General features: G+C 38.9%; 2 protein-coding genes across 6 annotated transcripts in view; one reads left to right on the top strand and one right to left on the bottom strand.

Moving 5' to 3' along the window:
- Window positions 1-3,046: 3,046 nt before the first annotated feature.
- LOC148329167 (uncharacterized) lies at window positions 3,047-10,256 on the bottom strand. Its single transcript, XM_088307763.1, has 5 exons — window positions 10,068-10,256; window positions 7,122-7,299; window positions 5,756-5,893; window positions 5,299-5,671; window positions 3,047-4,274 (listed from the first exon to the last, which is right to left on the bottom strand). The coding sequence occupies exons 2-5, from the start codon at window positions 7,292-7,294 to the stop codon at window positions 4,017-4,019; spliced, it is 942 nt and encodes a 313-aa protein (XP_088163889.1). The 5' UTR covers window positions 7,295-7,299; window positions 10,068-10,256; the 3' UTR covers window positions 3,047-4,016.
- A 116-nt stretch (window positions 10,257-10,372) lies between these two features.
- LOC148329166 (uncharacterized) overlaps window positions 10,373-17,328 on the top strand; it is a 39,567-nt gene continuing 32,611 nt past the window's right edge. For all 5 annotated transcript variants that reach the window (XR_015845719.1, XR_015845720.1, XM_088307835.1 and 2 more), the window contains exons 1-3: window positions 10,373-10,494; window positions 11,789-11,884; window positions 14,146-14,268. Coding sequence is in view for 3 of the 5 variants with exons in the window: in XM_088307835.1 (XP_088163961.1) it covers window positions 14,149-14,268 (120 nt within the window). In the remaining 2 variants the exon portion in view is untranslated. The remainder of the gene's footprint in view (window positions 10,495-11,788; window positions 11,885-14,145; window positions 14,269-17,328) is intronic.

The following is a 17,328-nucleotide window of genomic DNA, read 5'->3' as shown; positions in this document are numbered from 1 at the left end:
GCGTTATCTTATCTTATTTGCATGTGCGTGTGCAGCACATGGTGCGCTCTTCACGCGGCGTATTTGCAAACAGCCCGATTGCTTTCATACCAAACTCCATGAAATCTGCTGTTCCCAGAATACTTAAACAACAAAAAGTGAAACACTTGATTTCAGAGTAGAGCTTGTGAAAGTTTCAATGGGGCGCAAAGCGAATTTTGATTTCCCCTTGAGGAATTACATTAAGTAGAATTCATACAAACTAAAAAAAAATGCCTGAATACGGTGCCCTCCATGATTACTGGCACCCTTGGTAAACATGTGCTGAAAGGCTTAAAATGAATTATATTTTATTGCAGAATCATAAATGGTTCGCCAGACACAGAATCAAGCTCCTCCCATAGCCATTTCAGTCCCAAACTTCAACCCCATTGAAACCGTGGTGTTGGCTAAAGCGGATTGTGCATAGGAGGGAGCCCAGGTCGCTGGATGATTTAGAGAGATTGTTAATGGACGGATAAATGGAAAGGGCTTGCGGAACATTGAAGGAGAATAAATGATATTTTGTTCGAAAAAGCAGTTGTGACAAGTATTAACTTCAATGGTGCTAATAAATGACGTACACATGAGTTGATGTAAAAGAATTATGTTTTTAATGCGGGGTGTTTTTAATGTGGGGACCCCCCCCCCCCCACACACACACACACACACTTTATAGATGCACGTGAATTAACGCTAGGCATTTCTCCTTTTTTCATTTAGGTCTTGTATTATTCAGGGGAAAAAAATAATAAAACTAGGAGCTAAAGATCACACATTAACCGGGAGTGACACTAATTACGAAGGACAGCTATAGTGCACTACAAGAATAGGATGAGGCTGATTTAGACAACAATTCAAGCGAAGCCCCAAATGAACGAAATAGCTCGGTCAAAATTGTAATCAGGGATGTCTTTCTGTCCTAGATGTATTTTTAACGCTGATTTTCCAAAATACCTTTAATTTTCCCCAAATACATCCGGTTTTGAGAAATATTCATTTCATTTTGCTTTTAGGTTGGACTTGTAAAAGCTTGCGCAATACGGAATTTCCCACGCGTGGTAATTTATAGCTATTACGTTTCGGGAAAAAAATCACGCGTTGCCTAAACTTAATTCATAAATATTACCAAATAAAAAACGGTAATGTAAGAAAAATGTACGAAGAATGTAAGTAAAAAAACTAAAATGTCAAGAAAATACACAAATCATGAAAATAAACAGATCCACTTGAAACAAGGTGACAAAATGGTATTGCAACTTTGCCCTTCCTCAATCTGACTCCAAAAAATAAAAAAAGGAGGGTTTCTTGTCTTTATTAGTCGTTAATTACTCTTGGGTGCCTCCTTGTGGCCGCGGGGCCATGTGCAGGTGCTCATTTCTCACATTTATTTTCTCGCTCGAACTCTGCTCATCAGCGGCTGAGGTACAACAAAACACGATGCAATGTTTCCGTATTTTTACTGAGCCATGTCAGAGCAGAACTCCCTGAGGCCCTGAGCTAAAATTTGGACCTTCTAGTTCGTCCACTTGTTTTGAATTCTTGGTCATTCGTACACATAAATTCAATTTTACTTACTTTACTTTTTTTTTTTTACTTCCTGTTGTCAGCGTTCCCTTCTATTTTCCCAGGTATGGTTTTTAATCTCAGGATGTGTCACATGCAGCAAGAGGTGTGTTAAAGTACTTGTTCTGTAATTCGGATACCGAAAATCAACTGGGCCTGCTCTTATAAGTGTGCGGCCTACTCATGATGCCCGACGCACAGCATACCACATAAATAAAACCTCAGACAATTATGCTTATGCGTCTCCACCAAATCAGATGTCGGTCATTGTACCAAGACTGACCTGTGAGAGGCAACATGGGGGTCACAGGGCAAGAAGAATAAAGGGAAACAGGTAGGCCGGGGCATCAAACTAATTTGTTTGTTTTGGGCCACATTGTAGTTACAGTTTCCTTCTGAGGGCCATATGACTGTGAACCCAAATAAATGTCTCATTGCCTTATATTACTTAGACACTACAAATTGATGAATATTTTGGTTTGAAATCAGAGGCCAGGAAAAACTGTTAAAGAATTATTACATGTATTTGAAAACGTGGTTTGTAAGAAAAGAATATTGCAATATTTCAACGTTTTAAAATGTTAGCAATTAGGTATTGTAGCAAAAAACCTGTTGATACACATAATTTGCTTTCGCAGGCCGCATAAAATAACATAGCGGGCAGGATGTGGACCGCAGGCTTTGAGTTTGACACCTGTGAGGTAGGCTGGCTTTCAGTTTATCTGGTAGCTACGGTACAGTGTGCGTCACTTCCTTATTGGCTGTCCTTGCCTTTTTCTTTTTGTCACAATCAATGGCGGCGTACTCCAAAGACAGAATTTGAAAGCCTCATGATGTGCCTTCCTGTGAGCTTCGTCTGGATGCTCGTGTCCAAATTCATGTGGCCTTCGAACTTTTGTCTGAAAACGTACCCTTTTAGCAAGTTTGGGTTGCAACCATCCTGTCACCAACTCATAGACATGCTGGGTTTCGCAACATACGCAGAATGTCTACTCGATGGAAGTCCTCACTGAGAATAAATACAAGCATTATCAAATTAATTTCTCGATTCAGTGTTATGGCCTGAACTCCAGTTTGTTTTTTTTCTAGGTAAGGTGCGAGTAAGTCTATAGTCACTAATTTTAGGACTTGCAACCTGCTTGAGTAAAACTTAGCCAAGATTCAACAACATGACTTTGCAAGTCATCTTAGTATTAACATTTGAAAATCTAAAATGTCAATTTAGTGTGCCTTTAGTTTTTGAAAGAAAAGCTATTCTTTTTGTGTCATGCACGTCATAAAGCGACCTTACAACCCTGCTCATTTTCCAAACCGGCGTTATCTTAGCGAGTTGAACACCTCTCAGTGGAATGCATTCCATACATGCACTTCTATGCTACGGTAACTACGTAATGTCTAATAAAATATGACAAAGTCAAATAAAAAAACAGGTTTATGTAAAAAACAAAAACAAGGCTACCAGTTGTTTTGAGTTGATTTAATCCATGAGAAATGAAGTATCAAATACATAACATGGCATAAGGAAAACAATTCATAGAGAAAAAACACTTTGTTGTTGCATAGAAATTAAATAAAATATCTTAATAAAAAATTAAATAATCACAGTGTATAAGAATCAATGGGGACCTATTTATAGTCTAGCCTGAACATGCAATTTCATAGCGATAAAAATTTACAGTAAAATAAATGTATGCCGTCTGAAAATAACTAAGGAATTGTGACGTACATCACACGGATAGCAAATTAAAAAACTATCAGTGAATAACTAAGGAACACCAAGATGCACCAATGGATAGCAAATGAAATACTAATATCCCAATCTATTTAAAACCTAAGATGTACTTTAAAAGCAACGTGCAGCTACTCTTGTTAGTAAAAACAATACAATTTACAGGATCAGTGAGTTTGGAGTCAAGTGATCTCCGACAGTGACCAAATAGAATTAAGAAAACGACATTAAAAAGTGAAAATCAGTCTTTGTTATATCCAGTATCGGTATTAATTTCTGGAAGATGAGTGAAAATATTTTTCTTCTTACTATACAGACATACGCAGCTACAAGACTATAAAAGGATTAAACCCGAAAAATCACATTTTACATTTAAATGTGCACAGTGGACCACTACATTGCCGCATTTGCGGAAGAACATGGAAAAATACCACCCGAAAAAAAGGCAATTATTTGGCATAAAATGCATTGCAGAGAATCCCTGAGCTTATTATAAGCACTCAAGTGACTGTGCAGATTTGATAGGTCCCACAGAAAATAGTATTAGGAATAAAAACTACATTTCAGCAAAACCTCTGCTGACAATAAGTAACAAGAGAATAGAGATAAAAACAGACATAAAAGAGAACGCATGTGCAAGGAATAACTTTAAACGTGTCAAGTTTAAAAGGTTGTGAAAAAAGTTCGTCTAGCTTGTGTTTGGCTAAACTGGCTCAGCTGAAGGCCGCGATCCGGACATCTCATCATTCACAGGTTCCCACGACTGTAGGGCGGCTTGGGGAACGATGAAGCGTGGCGGGGGATGCAATAAGGGAGGGGGCTGCGGCAAGTAGTGCACAAACACTTGATGGGAAGGCGGCGGTGGAGGTGCAACAACTGTGGTGAGGAACATCGGGGCGCCATTCATGCAATGGGACCAGACTGGTACAGGTGGGCAGAAATATTGGACTCTCACCGGAACCTGAACATTGGAAAGAGACCAAGACATTAATACATTAGCATTGTCCTGTCTTATTGCCCATTTAATTATTTACAAAGTGTACATGGCCCATATTGTAAAACTCGTATCCCATATAAGTATAGTGCTATAAGTACCGTACTTTATGTAGTGAGGAATCAAAGCTTGTCACTCAGACTTAAAGCTAACAACTTTACAGGTGAGATAGAATGTGGTTACAGTAAACACATTTTTAATCGCTGGGCCAACGTTTCTGACGCACCCAAAATAGGTGCAAATCCTCAATATGGAGAGGCCATATAACACACACACACACTACTGACACACTTAAACTGATCAAAACACATTTCTTCCTATACACAGTAAGCATATTTAAAGAAATGGCAAGCCCACAATGTATTTTACATTAATTTGGTGCACTGTTTATTAAAAAAAACCCACTTGATTAAAAAATAAAGAAATAAAAAATAAAATGACCCCCTTGATAAAAAAACAAAAAAAAAAGATTCAGCGGCGGCATGAATTAGATCTGCACTGATTTACATAAAGAGACTAGCTCTTTATGTGCACCTATTAAAGGGTCCTTGGGCATTGGGGAAAAAAAGTTACATAATTGATTTTCAATTCTTGTCATTATTGCACTGGTAGAATTTGTTGGTTTTGTCAAACCAAAATGGACATTGTGATCACTCCCAAAACACGAATAATAAACAGCTAGCAGATTTCACTTTCTTTCGAGCCAAACTGAAGGCTAACATTGAACAACAAAAAAAATCTAAACATAGATACCATGTGTGATATACTGAGCCAATGATACCAGAAAAGCACAATAGAGAATGGACAAGGCAATGAAAATAGTGAATAAATCAAGGTCATTTTTTTTTCGTCCAAAACAAATTGTCTGTAAATCTAATCATTCTTTAAATAGAGGTTCAACTGTCCATCAAAAAGGAAGAGACATTTTTGGCTCTAATCAAGATCTTAAGTACTGTTACAAAAAATATAAAAAGAGAAAAACATCGCCTACCATGTTTCTGCAGTATCGGACTCTATTCGATCCACCCCCATGGCGTTTTCGAATTCTGGGCACCTTTATTATCTTGAACTCCTCCTGCACTGACTCCTTTTTCACCGGCGCCTCTTTCTCTGGCGCTCCTTCCGTCTCTCGATCCTTTACTTCCTCCTCTGTGTCGCTGGACACAGCCGAACCGCAATCAGAGGATGTGGCAGAGTGATAGTCTGACGTGTCCACAGGAGAATCCTCCTGTCCTTTGGCCAGACTATCGCCGTTGACGTCCTCCTCCTCCTCCTCCTGCCCCTCCTCTTTCTTCTCCTTATCGTCATCATCATCGTCGTCTGTGAAGCTGGCGATTGAGAATGGATAGCTATTCTCTCTAGATCTGTGGAGGATAATGAAACGTTGATTCATCACATGTTGAATTGCTTGATGATGAACATGCTCAAACTCCTAGACAGTGACTCACCTCACGCACACCTCCAATGGGTCGATCCACACGGTAACTTCCGGGGGAAGACCGAGATCACCGAGTGTGAGCTCACTCTCCTCACAGGCCTTCAGCAGCACCTCATCATTTGGTTTTCCGTTATTTATCCGGATGCATCTGATAAAAAAAAAAGATAATAAATAAAATAATGAAACTGTATGTTTTTGACCTCCTGAATGAGATATCTGTTAGTATTGTAGTAAACGTCTGGTTCATCATTTGTGTCCCAACCACCAGAGATTTTTGAAGCAAAGTTTGTTGTTTTTTTTATTTTCTTTTGCAAAAATGATGCTCCTTTGAAAAAAAGTGCAGAGTTTCAAGTTTTAGAATCACAAAACATCAATGCTAATTTCCATTCGACGGTCTGTAGCGTTCTGCACTATATGTTCGCATTATGCTAGCAGTTATTGCTCGATGAAATGAAATGGGGTTTGGTTGAACATTTTGTTTCTATTTATTCAAATGTTTCTTTTGTTTTGGGTGCCGGTTTTAGCGTTAACCTCAACTAGGGGTGAGCGATAAACGGCTTGAAGCGAGCAGGCTGCACCTTATATTTGGGGATTGTCGCAAGTGAGAGAGTGCGAGCAGGCAAGGAATACATTAAAATGTGTGTTTTCAAAAGCTTGTGTTTGTGTGGTTACAGCTGATGAGAGGAGGAACATTGCTATGAAAAAAAAACAACAATCTAATAAAAAATAAATATATCCCCGATTCTCACTTATTTGGGTGGGTCTGGGTTTAGTGCAGAGGTGAAAAGTCCAATCAAGCCTATACTAAACTGAATAAATATAATTAAAAGATTGATAAAATGCTATGCATTTTTAACATTTGTGGGATAAATGTTTTGGGGCTTTTTTTTTTAAATAATAGTTTGTCCAAGGTTTTTTTTTTTTTTTAACTGCATTATGAGCCAAAATGAAAGGCCTTCTGCAAATGTAAAGGTCTACTTTGACTTTGGCTTTTTTCCCGATGGCGCCACAGAGAGAAGCATTGAAAAGCATGACGATGGCCGTAGAACTGCAAATGGACATTATTGTGATGTCATAGCAGCATCGTATTAAAAGTGGTACACGCCTAAGAGTTCCTCAGTACAATTTTGATTGCCAAAATGACAGCACGTCACCAACTTCAATAAAGTAGGAACAGAACGTACAGCCCAATCGGCTATGTGTAATGACAACAAAACAATAATCCTCCCTCCCCCGAAGTTTGACAAACATGCGTCAGAGAGTTAACAAAATGTCATGCCAACTTCTGATTAAAGTAATACAAATGACCAAGGTTGTCATGCTCGCAATAATGTTACAATGAATGCAACAATGTTGCATACAGAGTGCTCATTCACCTGAAAGCCTGGCCCTTGCTCGGGCGATCTGGGTACCAGTGGCCATCATACTTGTCACATAACAGCTGCTGAAGCTTCTCGGCAAACAATTGCGCTTTGGCTTCATCAAGCTTGCCTCGTGTGACAACGAGCCGCTTGAAGAAGTTGACTCCGGCCTTCACCTCTCTCTTCATGCTGCCTGTACAGACAAAATGAGAAATCACTTGCACTTGTCAACAATGCACATAACTGGTTTTCACGTGAGTGTTTTCATAAGTAGGCTACTGACAGATTGATTGCATGTACAGAATTCTTTTACTTTTTTGGCGAGGTGGTGCAGCCACTCCGGAGCAACAGCAACATGAGAGAGCGAGAACTTATCAGCGATAAGGAACGTCCCTGCACAGTTGTCCATGAACTGTATGTTAATATTTCTTTTACCTTTAACAGACATTTTGTGAGGTACATGGTTAAGCAGCCAATATAAGTGTGGTTTGTTTTTTATTAATAATGTATCAGACACGTTCTTGTGATTTTAAAAATGTTTTTCATTGGGATTTTAGTTTGTAGGTGTAGAGCAAAATTACAGCGACAATTTAAATCAGAATGTTAATCCAGGCATGCTTTTTGATACACATTTGTTCCTTCATGTAATATTGCAATGGCCTTTATGTCTACACTAACCCGAAAGTGACAACTGGACATCTTACAGATAGATGCAGCTGAATGTTGGCAAAAGCAAGCTGGAATAAAGTCAAACAACAACGCATACACGCTGACAAGTATTATGACCTGCACATTGAGCTGGTTGTTTATCTTTAGATAGTGTGTCCGTGTGAGGAGGTTGCCAGTGTCAGCCTGACCGGGGTAGAGGAGCACGTCGATGAAAAAACGGCCAAGGCAACTGCAGCTGGGCTGCCAAACTGCCTGAATCAACTGCCCGTACGGGTGACAGAAAATTTCACCTTGAAGTCGAAAATCATTGGAGCAGTATGCCACTAATCCTTCATTGTTTGCCGAGTTGTGAAAGAAACTACAAAGTAACCTGCAAAGTCAGATCGCCTCTAAAGTCATACAAATTTGGAGTTGGAAATTTTACAGTCATTATGGCATCGCAGAAGAAAGACGTTCGTAAGTCTGATGAGAATTCAGCCTATTTTGTAAGACTTCAATCTTAATGAGTCTTATATTTACTTTAGAATTTGAGGGTTTTTTTTGCCACCGAAAGATGATAAACACTACAGAAAATGGGTCCACGCAGGGATGGATGGGAGGGAGGGCAGTGTGTGCGCTCAGCTCTGTGTGAATGGTCAAAACACACAAGCACAAACAACTTGGCTCTTTACGGTTTGTATCTGTAAGGGGTCAAGTTTCTTCTCCAGTTTGGTGTTTGTCTACCAGTGAACACGTTGTTTTCTCCAGCAAACTAAATGAGCCCATTCTGAGGCATGGCTGTTCATCTTGCCACATCTCTGAGCTGTACATTTGTCATGTGACATGTATGCTGTTTCACGCCCCAGCTTCCCAAGTTGCAACCTTGTACTTGACTTAATCCTGAAGCTGTGTTTGTGGAACTGAAGAGAAGATAAAATTTGTTCTCCTTCTTCTCTTAGTTTATCATAACTCTTTGATGCATACCTCCACCAACTGTAGAGGAAGCGCAAAGCGTTTCCATATGCGTGGTGTATGGTTGTACCAATAAATCTGGGCAAAGCGCAACATGCGCATCTCATCAGTTAGAATGCAATTAGAAATGTTCTCTTATAGTGGTGTATTGCCAACTGCTCCTCAAAAAGATAACCGCATCACATGTCAGAACTATGCTCAATGAAATAAAAGCAAAGCCCATCAGGAAAACTTGGCTGCAAATTTTGAACCTAACCCTTGTAAGTCACGATTCATATTACTCAAATAAAATACTCTGAATGGTCCATGCAAGCGGTAAAGTTCGTTCTTTGAGAGCCTCTCATTACTTCATGCAGGGATCCTGGCATAAAACACGCATTGAAATGTGTTGATGGCTGTGCTCTAGCCGTGAGGGGACAATTGTTGATCCATCAGTTAGTCCCTGTTACAAACATGTTGACATCAATGGCAGTGAATGAGTTAACTGGCAGAAGCCATGGTAGGGTAGGGTAATTTGTTTATTTTATTGGGTCACTGGTTCCCATAAGTCTGTCTGAAACTTTTTAAAATCAGTTATTACAAATTATTTGACCACCAAGCAGTATCTGATTATTTTCACCCTTTTGTTCATGTGTTTGGTTGACCACAAGAATGCTTCCAGGGCCAAAATGAGAGTACATTTACCCACCAGTGGTGCATTTCCTTTATCAATAATCTACAGATAACAAAGGGATCATAAAGAGAACTTCCTATTCTTTAAAACCAAATAACTGTCTCGTATGTATTTTCTGGTTTTATTTAATATGCCCCCTTTACATTTAGAATTCGTGTAGAATCATCCACAGCCACTAAAAATCAGTTGAGAAGTACTGCTAGCGAATTTGAGACAGGCTGTTTTATTGTTACTATACTCGAAAGGAACCCATCAAACTAGTTTTAGCATCCATGTCCCACAAAGGAGACAACAACAAAGCAGCAGAAGCAACACGTGTCGGTGATCGGATGGGCCCCACATGAGAAGCCAACTAAAAACGATTATTATGAAGGGTATTTTGTTTCGATGGAAAGCAAAATGCTATTCTTGACTTTTGGAAACCCCCTTGGTGGGAAACTCACTCAAGTGGGTAGAAATACGAATTTAACGTAACAACTATTAACAATACGAGATATTGTAGCACTTTAGTGGGTAAACAGCAATTACTTTAACAGTAATAATTTTACAAACCATGAATATTTGGAAAGCAAGTGGTTATCGCGGCTGATAATAACGAAATGAATGCGAAAGAGTGTTTTAAACACAAGCGCTCTTCAAAAACACACAGGAGCATAAAATTAACTCACCGTTGAGTACTTAAAAGTGCCTGATCAGTGAATGTCCAGTCGACTTGTCTTATGGCGATCGCGGGCTGGCTCTCTTTGGGCTGCTGTGTGGAGTTATTGTGCTCCGCATATGTTGCTTCCTTGTTCTTCCTTCGCGAGTCCACGTTGGCCGGCTGCAGTTGGCTACACGCAACTTTCCCGTCAGTTGCGTGACTCACTTCCTGAAACCCACAGTCATGAGCGCTCTGACTAGCTTGGCGCGATTTGCCACGCCCCCACCACACCATATAAGGGCAAACAGGTAACTGGCACTTGTTATGGCGACTGCAAAATGCGCCTATATGATGTAACTCTTTAAAGGTTTGCGGCTGGATTCGGTTTTTGACAGTGAAGCCTCTTAAAACAGCGTTCGACCGAGCAACAATTGGGTGGGACAGCTTGCTCAAGTGTAACGTGTGAAGTTTGTATACTTTTCTACGTACAGCTATGTTAGCAAAACTGTTACCAATCCTCGTTGGTAGAGGGTTGTTTTTTGACAAAAAAGTAGTGTTAACTTTTTATCTGGCTTCATTTAGGAGTGTGTAACGTATTGAATGTGGTAGAATATTAAGTACGGTATTCCTAAAACGTGCCCAACTTTATAATTTGGATGAGAAGCCTGCTGGTGATGACGTCACCAGTCTGCTTTCATGTTTGTCGTGTACAGTGGAACCTCCAAATTCGAACACGACTCGTTCCGTGACGCTGATTGGCTTTCAGGATGTTGGAGTGCGCCTAAAAACGTTTTTTTTTGTTAGTTTTTTTAAATCATGAAACAACCTTACTTGATAAAAGATTTGTCATACAATCTAACCAGTATATACTAAAAGTAAAATTATTCACAATTTGACAATATCAGATAATTTTTCTATCGACAAAAAATAATGACTATTTACGCCGGTTTGTCAGCTCCTCTTGCATCGTACAATACAAGTTTATATAGCGCTTTTCACAACAGCTGGCGGTATATTTTACATTTAGTCAAGGTGCAATCGACTAGAATTAGAATTAGAAATCCCTTTATTGTCATTGTACTCAAGTGTGCAACAAGATTAGAGGGCTCCCCTCTCCAGTGCAATACAACAATAATACAGACAAATATATAAATTAGATAAATAAATAAGAGAGAAAATGTATTTTATTAGATAATAAAAAAACGTCATTTCTTTTGGTACATGTTAAATATCAAAATATCAATATTGCAATATTCAACACCCTTTTCCAATATTTCCAATGTCACGCAGCCCAAATTACAACACAGTATTGCAACAGACCTGCTAATTTATATCACACCATATCGAAAGTGTTTTGTGTTTATTGATTTATTTATTTACGTGGTGACCACCTTGCATGGTGGGGTGGCTCCCTCTATTGACCAGCTGCCACTGGTCTCTGATATTAAGAGGTACAAGCAAAGCCATCAGTCTTACTTTGACAGACAAGCATTTTTTAAACATTGTTTGTGTGTATAAAAAGAATTAACCACTGTGGAGCAAATATTTCCTAGATGCAATTGTGTTGTTGAAGTTTATTATTAAGTTCCGAATTGTGCGACTTTAGGGGCATTCAACTGGCCCACATTATTTTCAGTAATACAACTGGGTTCTTTCAACATTGTTATTTGATTATGTTCAAATTAAATTTCTGAATCCTTGTCATGTGTACATCTCAGAAGCGCAACTCTATGTCTATCTTTTTTTTAGGGCCTAAAGCTCATCACAGACCTGTCCTATGTGCTGCAGTTCCTCTTTACAAGCCGCCCTCTGTTCTTTCGTCCGCAGACATCCAGCCATAACAACGTGAGTCATTTTTTTTAAAGGCAGATAATGTGCACATAAATACCCACTTTTATGACAGCTTCGTAGACTGACAGACTGTTGTTCTTAAATCATTAACAGATCAATAATGTTGCTACATTATCTGATTTTAGTTAAGGCATCTTATCAGAGACCCGTTTCTCCATGCAACCTTTTGGGTCAGCAATGAATACGTAAATATTTTCAATAGGGACTATATAGCTAAATGCATCAAAATGAGATATGCTTTTGAAAGTCAACACTTGTTTAAACCAAATCAAGTGTTTTCAGTCTTCTTATTATACATAGTATAATACACACAATTTGATTGTCCATACGTGTAAATTGGAGAGTGACCCTAAACAACGGTACATGCATATCAATATTTAGCATCTTGACTTATTTATATGTGAAAGACCACGAAGAAAAAAATGCCCAGTGAATGATTCCTGTTTTTATAGTCTAATTAAAATGACTTAACTCAATTCAACCTTATTTCTACATCAATTACGAAACAAAACAAAAATCGAGAGTATTACAAAGAACACGGTACACCACTGTTCTTCTGCTTCACATCGCAATCACAGTGTGGCTTGACCGACCCCTGTTTGACCAGTGCACGTAACAAGGATTTGCTATCATAAATACTGAAGTTGTTGGCCCCTGACTTTTTTTCAGAGAAGAAAATCACTCTCAACACACACCACACCACCAAATAATAATTAAGGATAATATTGTAGGGGCATCCAACAATGACAATCGGACCCTTTCTGGGTGCATGTTCAAATTCCGCCAATTATTCTGTATGCTTGTACCCATCTTGAGCAATATATACATTGTAATGTGCATTTTTAACAACGAGCGTTCAGTTAAATTAGTTAGTCAATATCTACAATATTTTAGCAATGTATCACATTTTATTACCTGCAAAGTTTCTGGTACCAGCAGCTTTACACTGTGACGTGTTTCTCTTTGTGCCCACTAGAGTGCAACCTTGCGTCTCAAAACATATTTCATACAAATACCCTATCTGTGACCTGTACATATAAATATAAATATAAATATAAATATAATAAATAAAAGCCAGAACTTTAAAAAAGTAATTATCAGCATAGCTTCATATTTCAGAAATAGTTGTTATGTTGTTTGTTTTGGAACCCCAACTTTAAGATGTATTGTTTTTATCTAATATGCTTTATTTTAGTAGAAGTTAATATATGGTTTATAATTTATTTATGTTCCTTTCAGGATTTAATAAATAGAAGTCAGAAATAGTTTTGACCTATTTTTCCCTTTACATGTATGTTATATGTTATATTTCACAATGACAGCATTGTTGGTCTAATTTCCTCTGTTGGTTCTGCATTTGTATTTCTTTGCATTCTCCTTGTCTCCTTTTTCACTTTTTTTCCACTCGGGTGTTTTTGGATCGTGTCATTTCTCCGTATATTAATCTTAATTGTTGCCTCCACCTAATCACCCTAACTTGGCCCGGATGCCAAGTCAAGAGTAAACTGTGGGATAGAGATAAAAGTGGGCAATTAGATGCAAGAAATTCTGTACCTGATGTTGTAAAGCATTGTTGGGGGACCTTCTCAGAGTTCTTTTAGGGGCCATGCAAAATGTATTTTCATCATCATAAAAATCAAACAAATTTGAATTTCTTATATGTTTTGAGCATTTTGTGTGCGTTTAAATTTTTATTTATTTATTTTATTAAGAGTTTTTATTAGCTTTTTGCTGCGTGGTGGGCCAATGGCCAGCCCACCAGTTCTAGAACTGAACCCCTGGAGGCCCTTCCTGTTATTAACCGGAACACTGATTGCATTACGGAGTCTTTAACAAGCACTTAATTTTCTCTAAGCGTCACAAGTCGTTGGGTTAATTTATCCGTGTATTTATTTGCTTGTTTTCCAAGCTGTGCATCACCTTGCTCAATTGATTTCCCCTGTTGGTATGGCATTTGTGCTGCTCAAACACATGCTGAGAGCGAGGAATAATCAAACTGGGACAATCACAATTTAAACACATTTTTCACAAACGGACATGAGTGTTTAGCCATTCAAGCATGCTGTTGTAGTCCGATCACGTCTGGAGCCATCACTGTGGGCCACACGCGCAAGCCACATGCAACCTGCTTTGCCTTGACAAACATATTGATTTCTCTCTTTCACGGGGAGCTTAATGCCATCGATCGGTCAGGCCATTTCAAGATCAGTGTAAGCATTCCTTGCCCTAAGTCACATACCGGCTCTTTCCCTCAGGTAATGACCGACCTTGAGCCTGGGACCGGTTTGTCTGCCTGCAGAACTGTGTCTTTGTGGCATTCAGTCTCGCCACTCAGGTCCCATAATGCGGTCAACATGCTTGTGCCTTCCGAACAAAAGGTATGAACAAATGAAGGTAACACCTCCTCCTTTGACCTTTAGCATCCTCTCTCCTCCTTCTCCTCCTCCACTTCACTGTGAATCGATGCCTATTTGTATTTGCGGCGTATTAAACCACAGATCTCATTTAACATTGAACCTAGATGCTATGCTTTGCTTAGCTAGACCGTCACAGACAAAAAAGGAAGATTTTAGTTGAATAGACATTACACATTTTAAGATTAGTTTCATGGCGCCACAGTAAAAGCTGTTTAAACTACCCTATATTTTTATATTACATTAATTTTAGCCAAATGAAGGCAACTTGGGTTTGATCTTGTCATTGTGCAATTTTATAAATTAAATAGATGGCATTTTGGTTAGAACTCCTTTATTTTGATTTATACATCAGTGAAGGACTAAATAAATTGTGCTGTCAATGCAAGCATTATAGGTTTTTTTTGTAACTTCAGCATGTTTCCAAGTTGGCCACAGAATTATTTAATACTTATCTGTGGTTCTCAGGATGTAAATCCAATGTAAATGTGTTTTCTCAGCAGTTAAGATGGCCTTAAATCAACCCCAATATCATTTTAAATCAGCACGCAGACTCTTTCTCACTCGATGGAATGTTGCTTGTGGCTTTTTAATTGCCTATATTTCATTCCCACTCCTTGTTTTGGTCCCATCAAATGCAGAATGCATTACAGATCCACTCCAGCTTTGGCCCCTTCGAAACGCAGAATATATTACAGATCCACTCCACATCAAAGTGGGTTGGGAATAGACAAAACAAACATGAAAAGAATGAAGCATTGTGTACGCAAGAAATAAATCACATCTTGAGGGATTGCAGTAGTACGACAACTAATCCACATGCTCGAGGTTCCACTGAGAGTACCTCACTTAGCCATTATTATGTACTGTGGTGCTTATGGATTGAAGTAAATTTAGTGTAACATTCTTAGGGTGGGTTAGTGGTGGTGGGATGGCCCAGTGGGTAACCCCGCTCACTTGGGACTTAGGAGTTAGGGTTCAAATCCTGGCCATGGTCCCTCCAAAAAAAGGTGGAAGGGCAGCTGGTGTTTAAAACAAAAGTAAGTGCAGCCTTTATCATCCAGTTGATTGCAAAATTGCTTCCTCAGTAATGCTGGGAAATAATTTAGAGAAAACCCTTAATGCAGCTATATTTTGGGATTGAAATGAAATAATTTCATGCATTTTGTGTTTAAGGGCTTTGAGTGTGTGGAAAAAACAACGAACCCCAAATGCACTTTAGTGCTTTTTTGTTTTTAATTTCCCTTTTGAAATATCTTGAATGCTAAATAATAATAAAAGTTAATAACTCAGGAGGTTATTGTGCGATTTTCAGCTAATGGCTCAGTAGTGTCACAGACAAATTTAATGAAACAGTCCTGGCTGTACGTTTTACCTAGATCTACGAAAATTGGGGAGCACATGGAACAGCCCAAGACCTACAAAAAAGGTCTAGAGCCATATTATCAACATAACAGGGTTTGATGTTTTGCAATTTCTTTCAGATTTTGGCCCAATTTAGGCCTTTCATAGTGGTAATATTTTAGCAAACCTCTCATAGATATTTTGATATTGAATAGGAGGAATTAATTTTCCCATTTTCCATGTGTTTGTCTGTTACGATCCATCAATTATCCATCGGCCGCAAGGGTCGCGGGTGTGCTGGAGCCTATCCCAGCTGTTTTCGGGCAGTAGGCGGGGTACACCCTTAACTGGTTGGCAGCCAATCGCCAGGCATACGTAGATGAACAACCATTTACGCTCACAATCACACTTAGGGACAATTTGGAGCGTTCAATCAACCTTCCATGTATGTTTTTGGAATGTGCGCGGAAACCGGAGTACCCAGAGAAAACCCACACAAACACAGGGAAAGCAGTCAAATGGGAGTTAACATCTACATAAAATGCAAGAGTAAAGATAAGTTATTAGGAATTGTATGGACATTACACACAAAAGAGTCTCAAAGAGCTTCACAGGCCCACAGTTGACAAAGATTGGCAACATCCCATAATGCAAACCCCCAACCGGCCGAGGAAAGCCTCAAAAGATTGGCAACATCCCATAATGCAAACCCCCAACCGGCCGAGGAAAGCCTCAAAATCCCTTTTCGGGGAAAAACAAGAAACCTTGTGAAACGACCCTGGATGGGGGTATAAATATGTGTAAAACCTCATTGCACTTTGGACGCACATCAGGCCTGGTAACAAAATCCTGTTCGATGTTTATCATGCATTGGCTGGCAACCTGTTCAGGTTGTACCCCGCCTATTGTCCTAAGACGGCTGGGATAGGCAGCTCTTTGGCAAATTGTGAACAATTCTTCAAAAAGAGGCGTCACCTATTTGTTGCCACCACAGTCTAAGTTAACTGTCAAACTTTACATAAAACAAAAAAATTACACTTTGTGTTTTTAAAACCTCCACATAGCTGACTCTTAAAGTCTTAATGCTCACCCTAAAATCGTGTCTGTTATAGTGGCAAAACCCTCTGAGCAACGGATTGAACACTAACTATGGAGCAACACATGTAGACGGACAGGATAAGAATTTTCATAAATCATAGTCATATACCGTATTCTTTACATTCTGTGAATAACAAATAATATTAGTGCCATAAGTATGAGCTGAGAGTTACAATATCTCAACGAACAGCTCGTCTATCTGCCTGTCTTTGACTGCCCCCAAAAACAGTTTTATTATTTTGTATTCTCTTTAGTTATGTAATTTCTATATGTTTTTGTAAATTACAATTATAGCCTATATAGTGCTACCTTTCCTAATTAAAATGCACATTACATTTTTTTAGGGGGGGGGGCTTGAACAGATTAATGGGATTTCCTTTATTTGAATGGGAAATGATGATTTGAGATATGAGTGTTTTTAAGTTACAAGCTAATTGCTTCGCTATAGTTCTGTTCAATATTGTTGCTCAGGGTACAGCGACCATTAATTGTACGTGGCCTGATCTGTGCCAAAAATGAAGAAACATAGACTCGAAACAACACGCGCGTCTTTAGCATGCCGTTAATAAACATTTTTGTGCG

The sequence above is a fragment of the Idiotropiscis lumnitzeri genome, chromosome 10, assembly GCF_059441095.1.
Source record: "Idiotropiscis lumnitzeri isolate Australia: NSW breed Sydney's pygmy pipehorse chromosome 10, RoL_Ilum_1.0, whole genome shotgun sequence".
NCBI lineage: Eukaryota > Metazoa > Chordata > Actinopteri > Syngnathiformes > Syngnathidae > Idiotropiscis > Idiotropiscis lumnitzeri.
The sequence above is the reverse complement of the archived record's forward strand: the minus strand, read 5'-3'. Positions and strand labels throughout refer to the sequence as shown.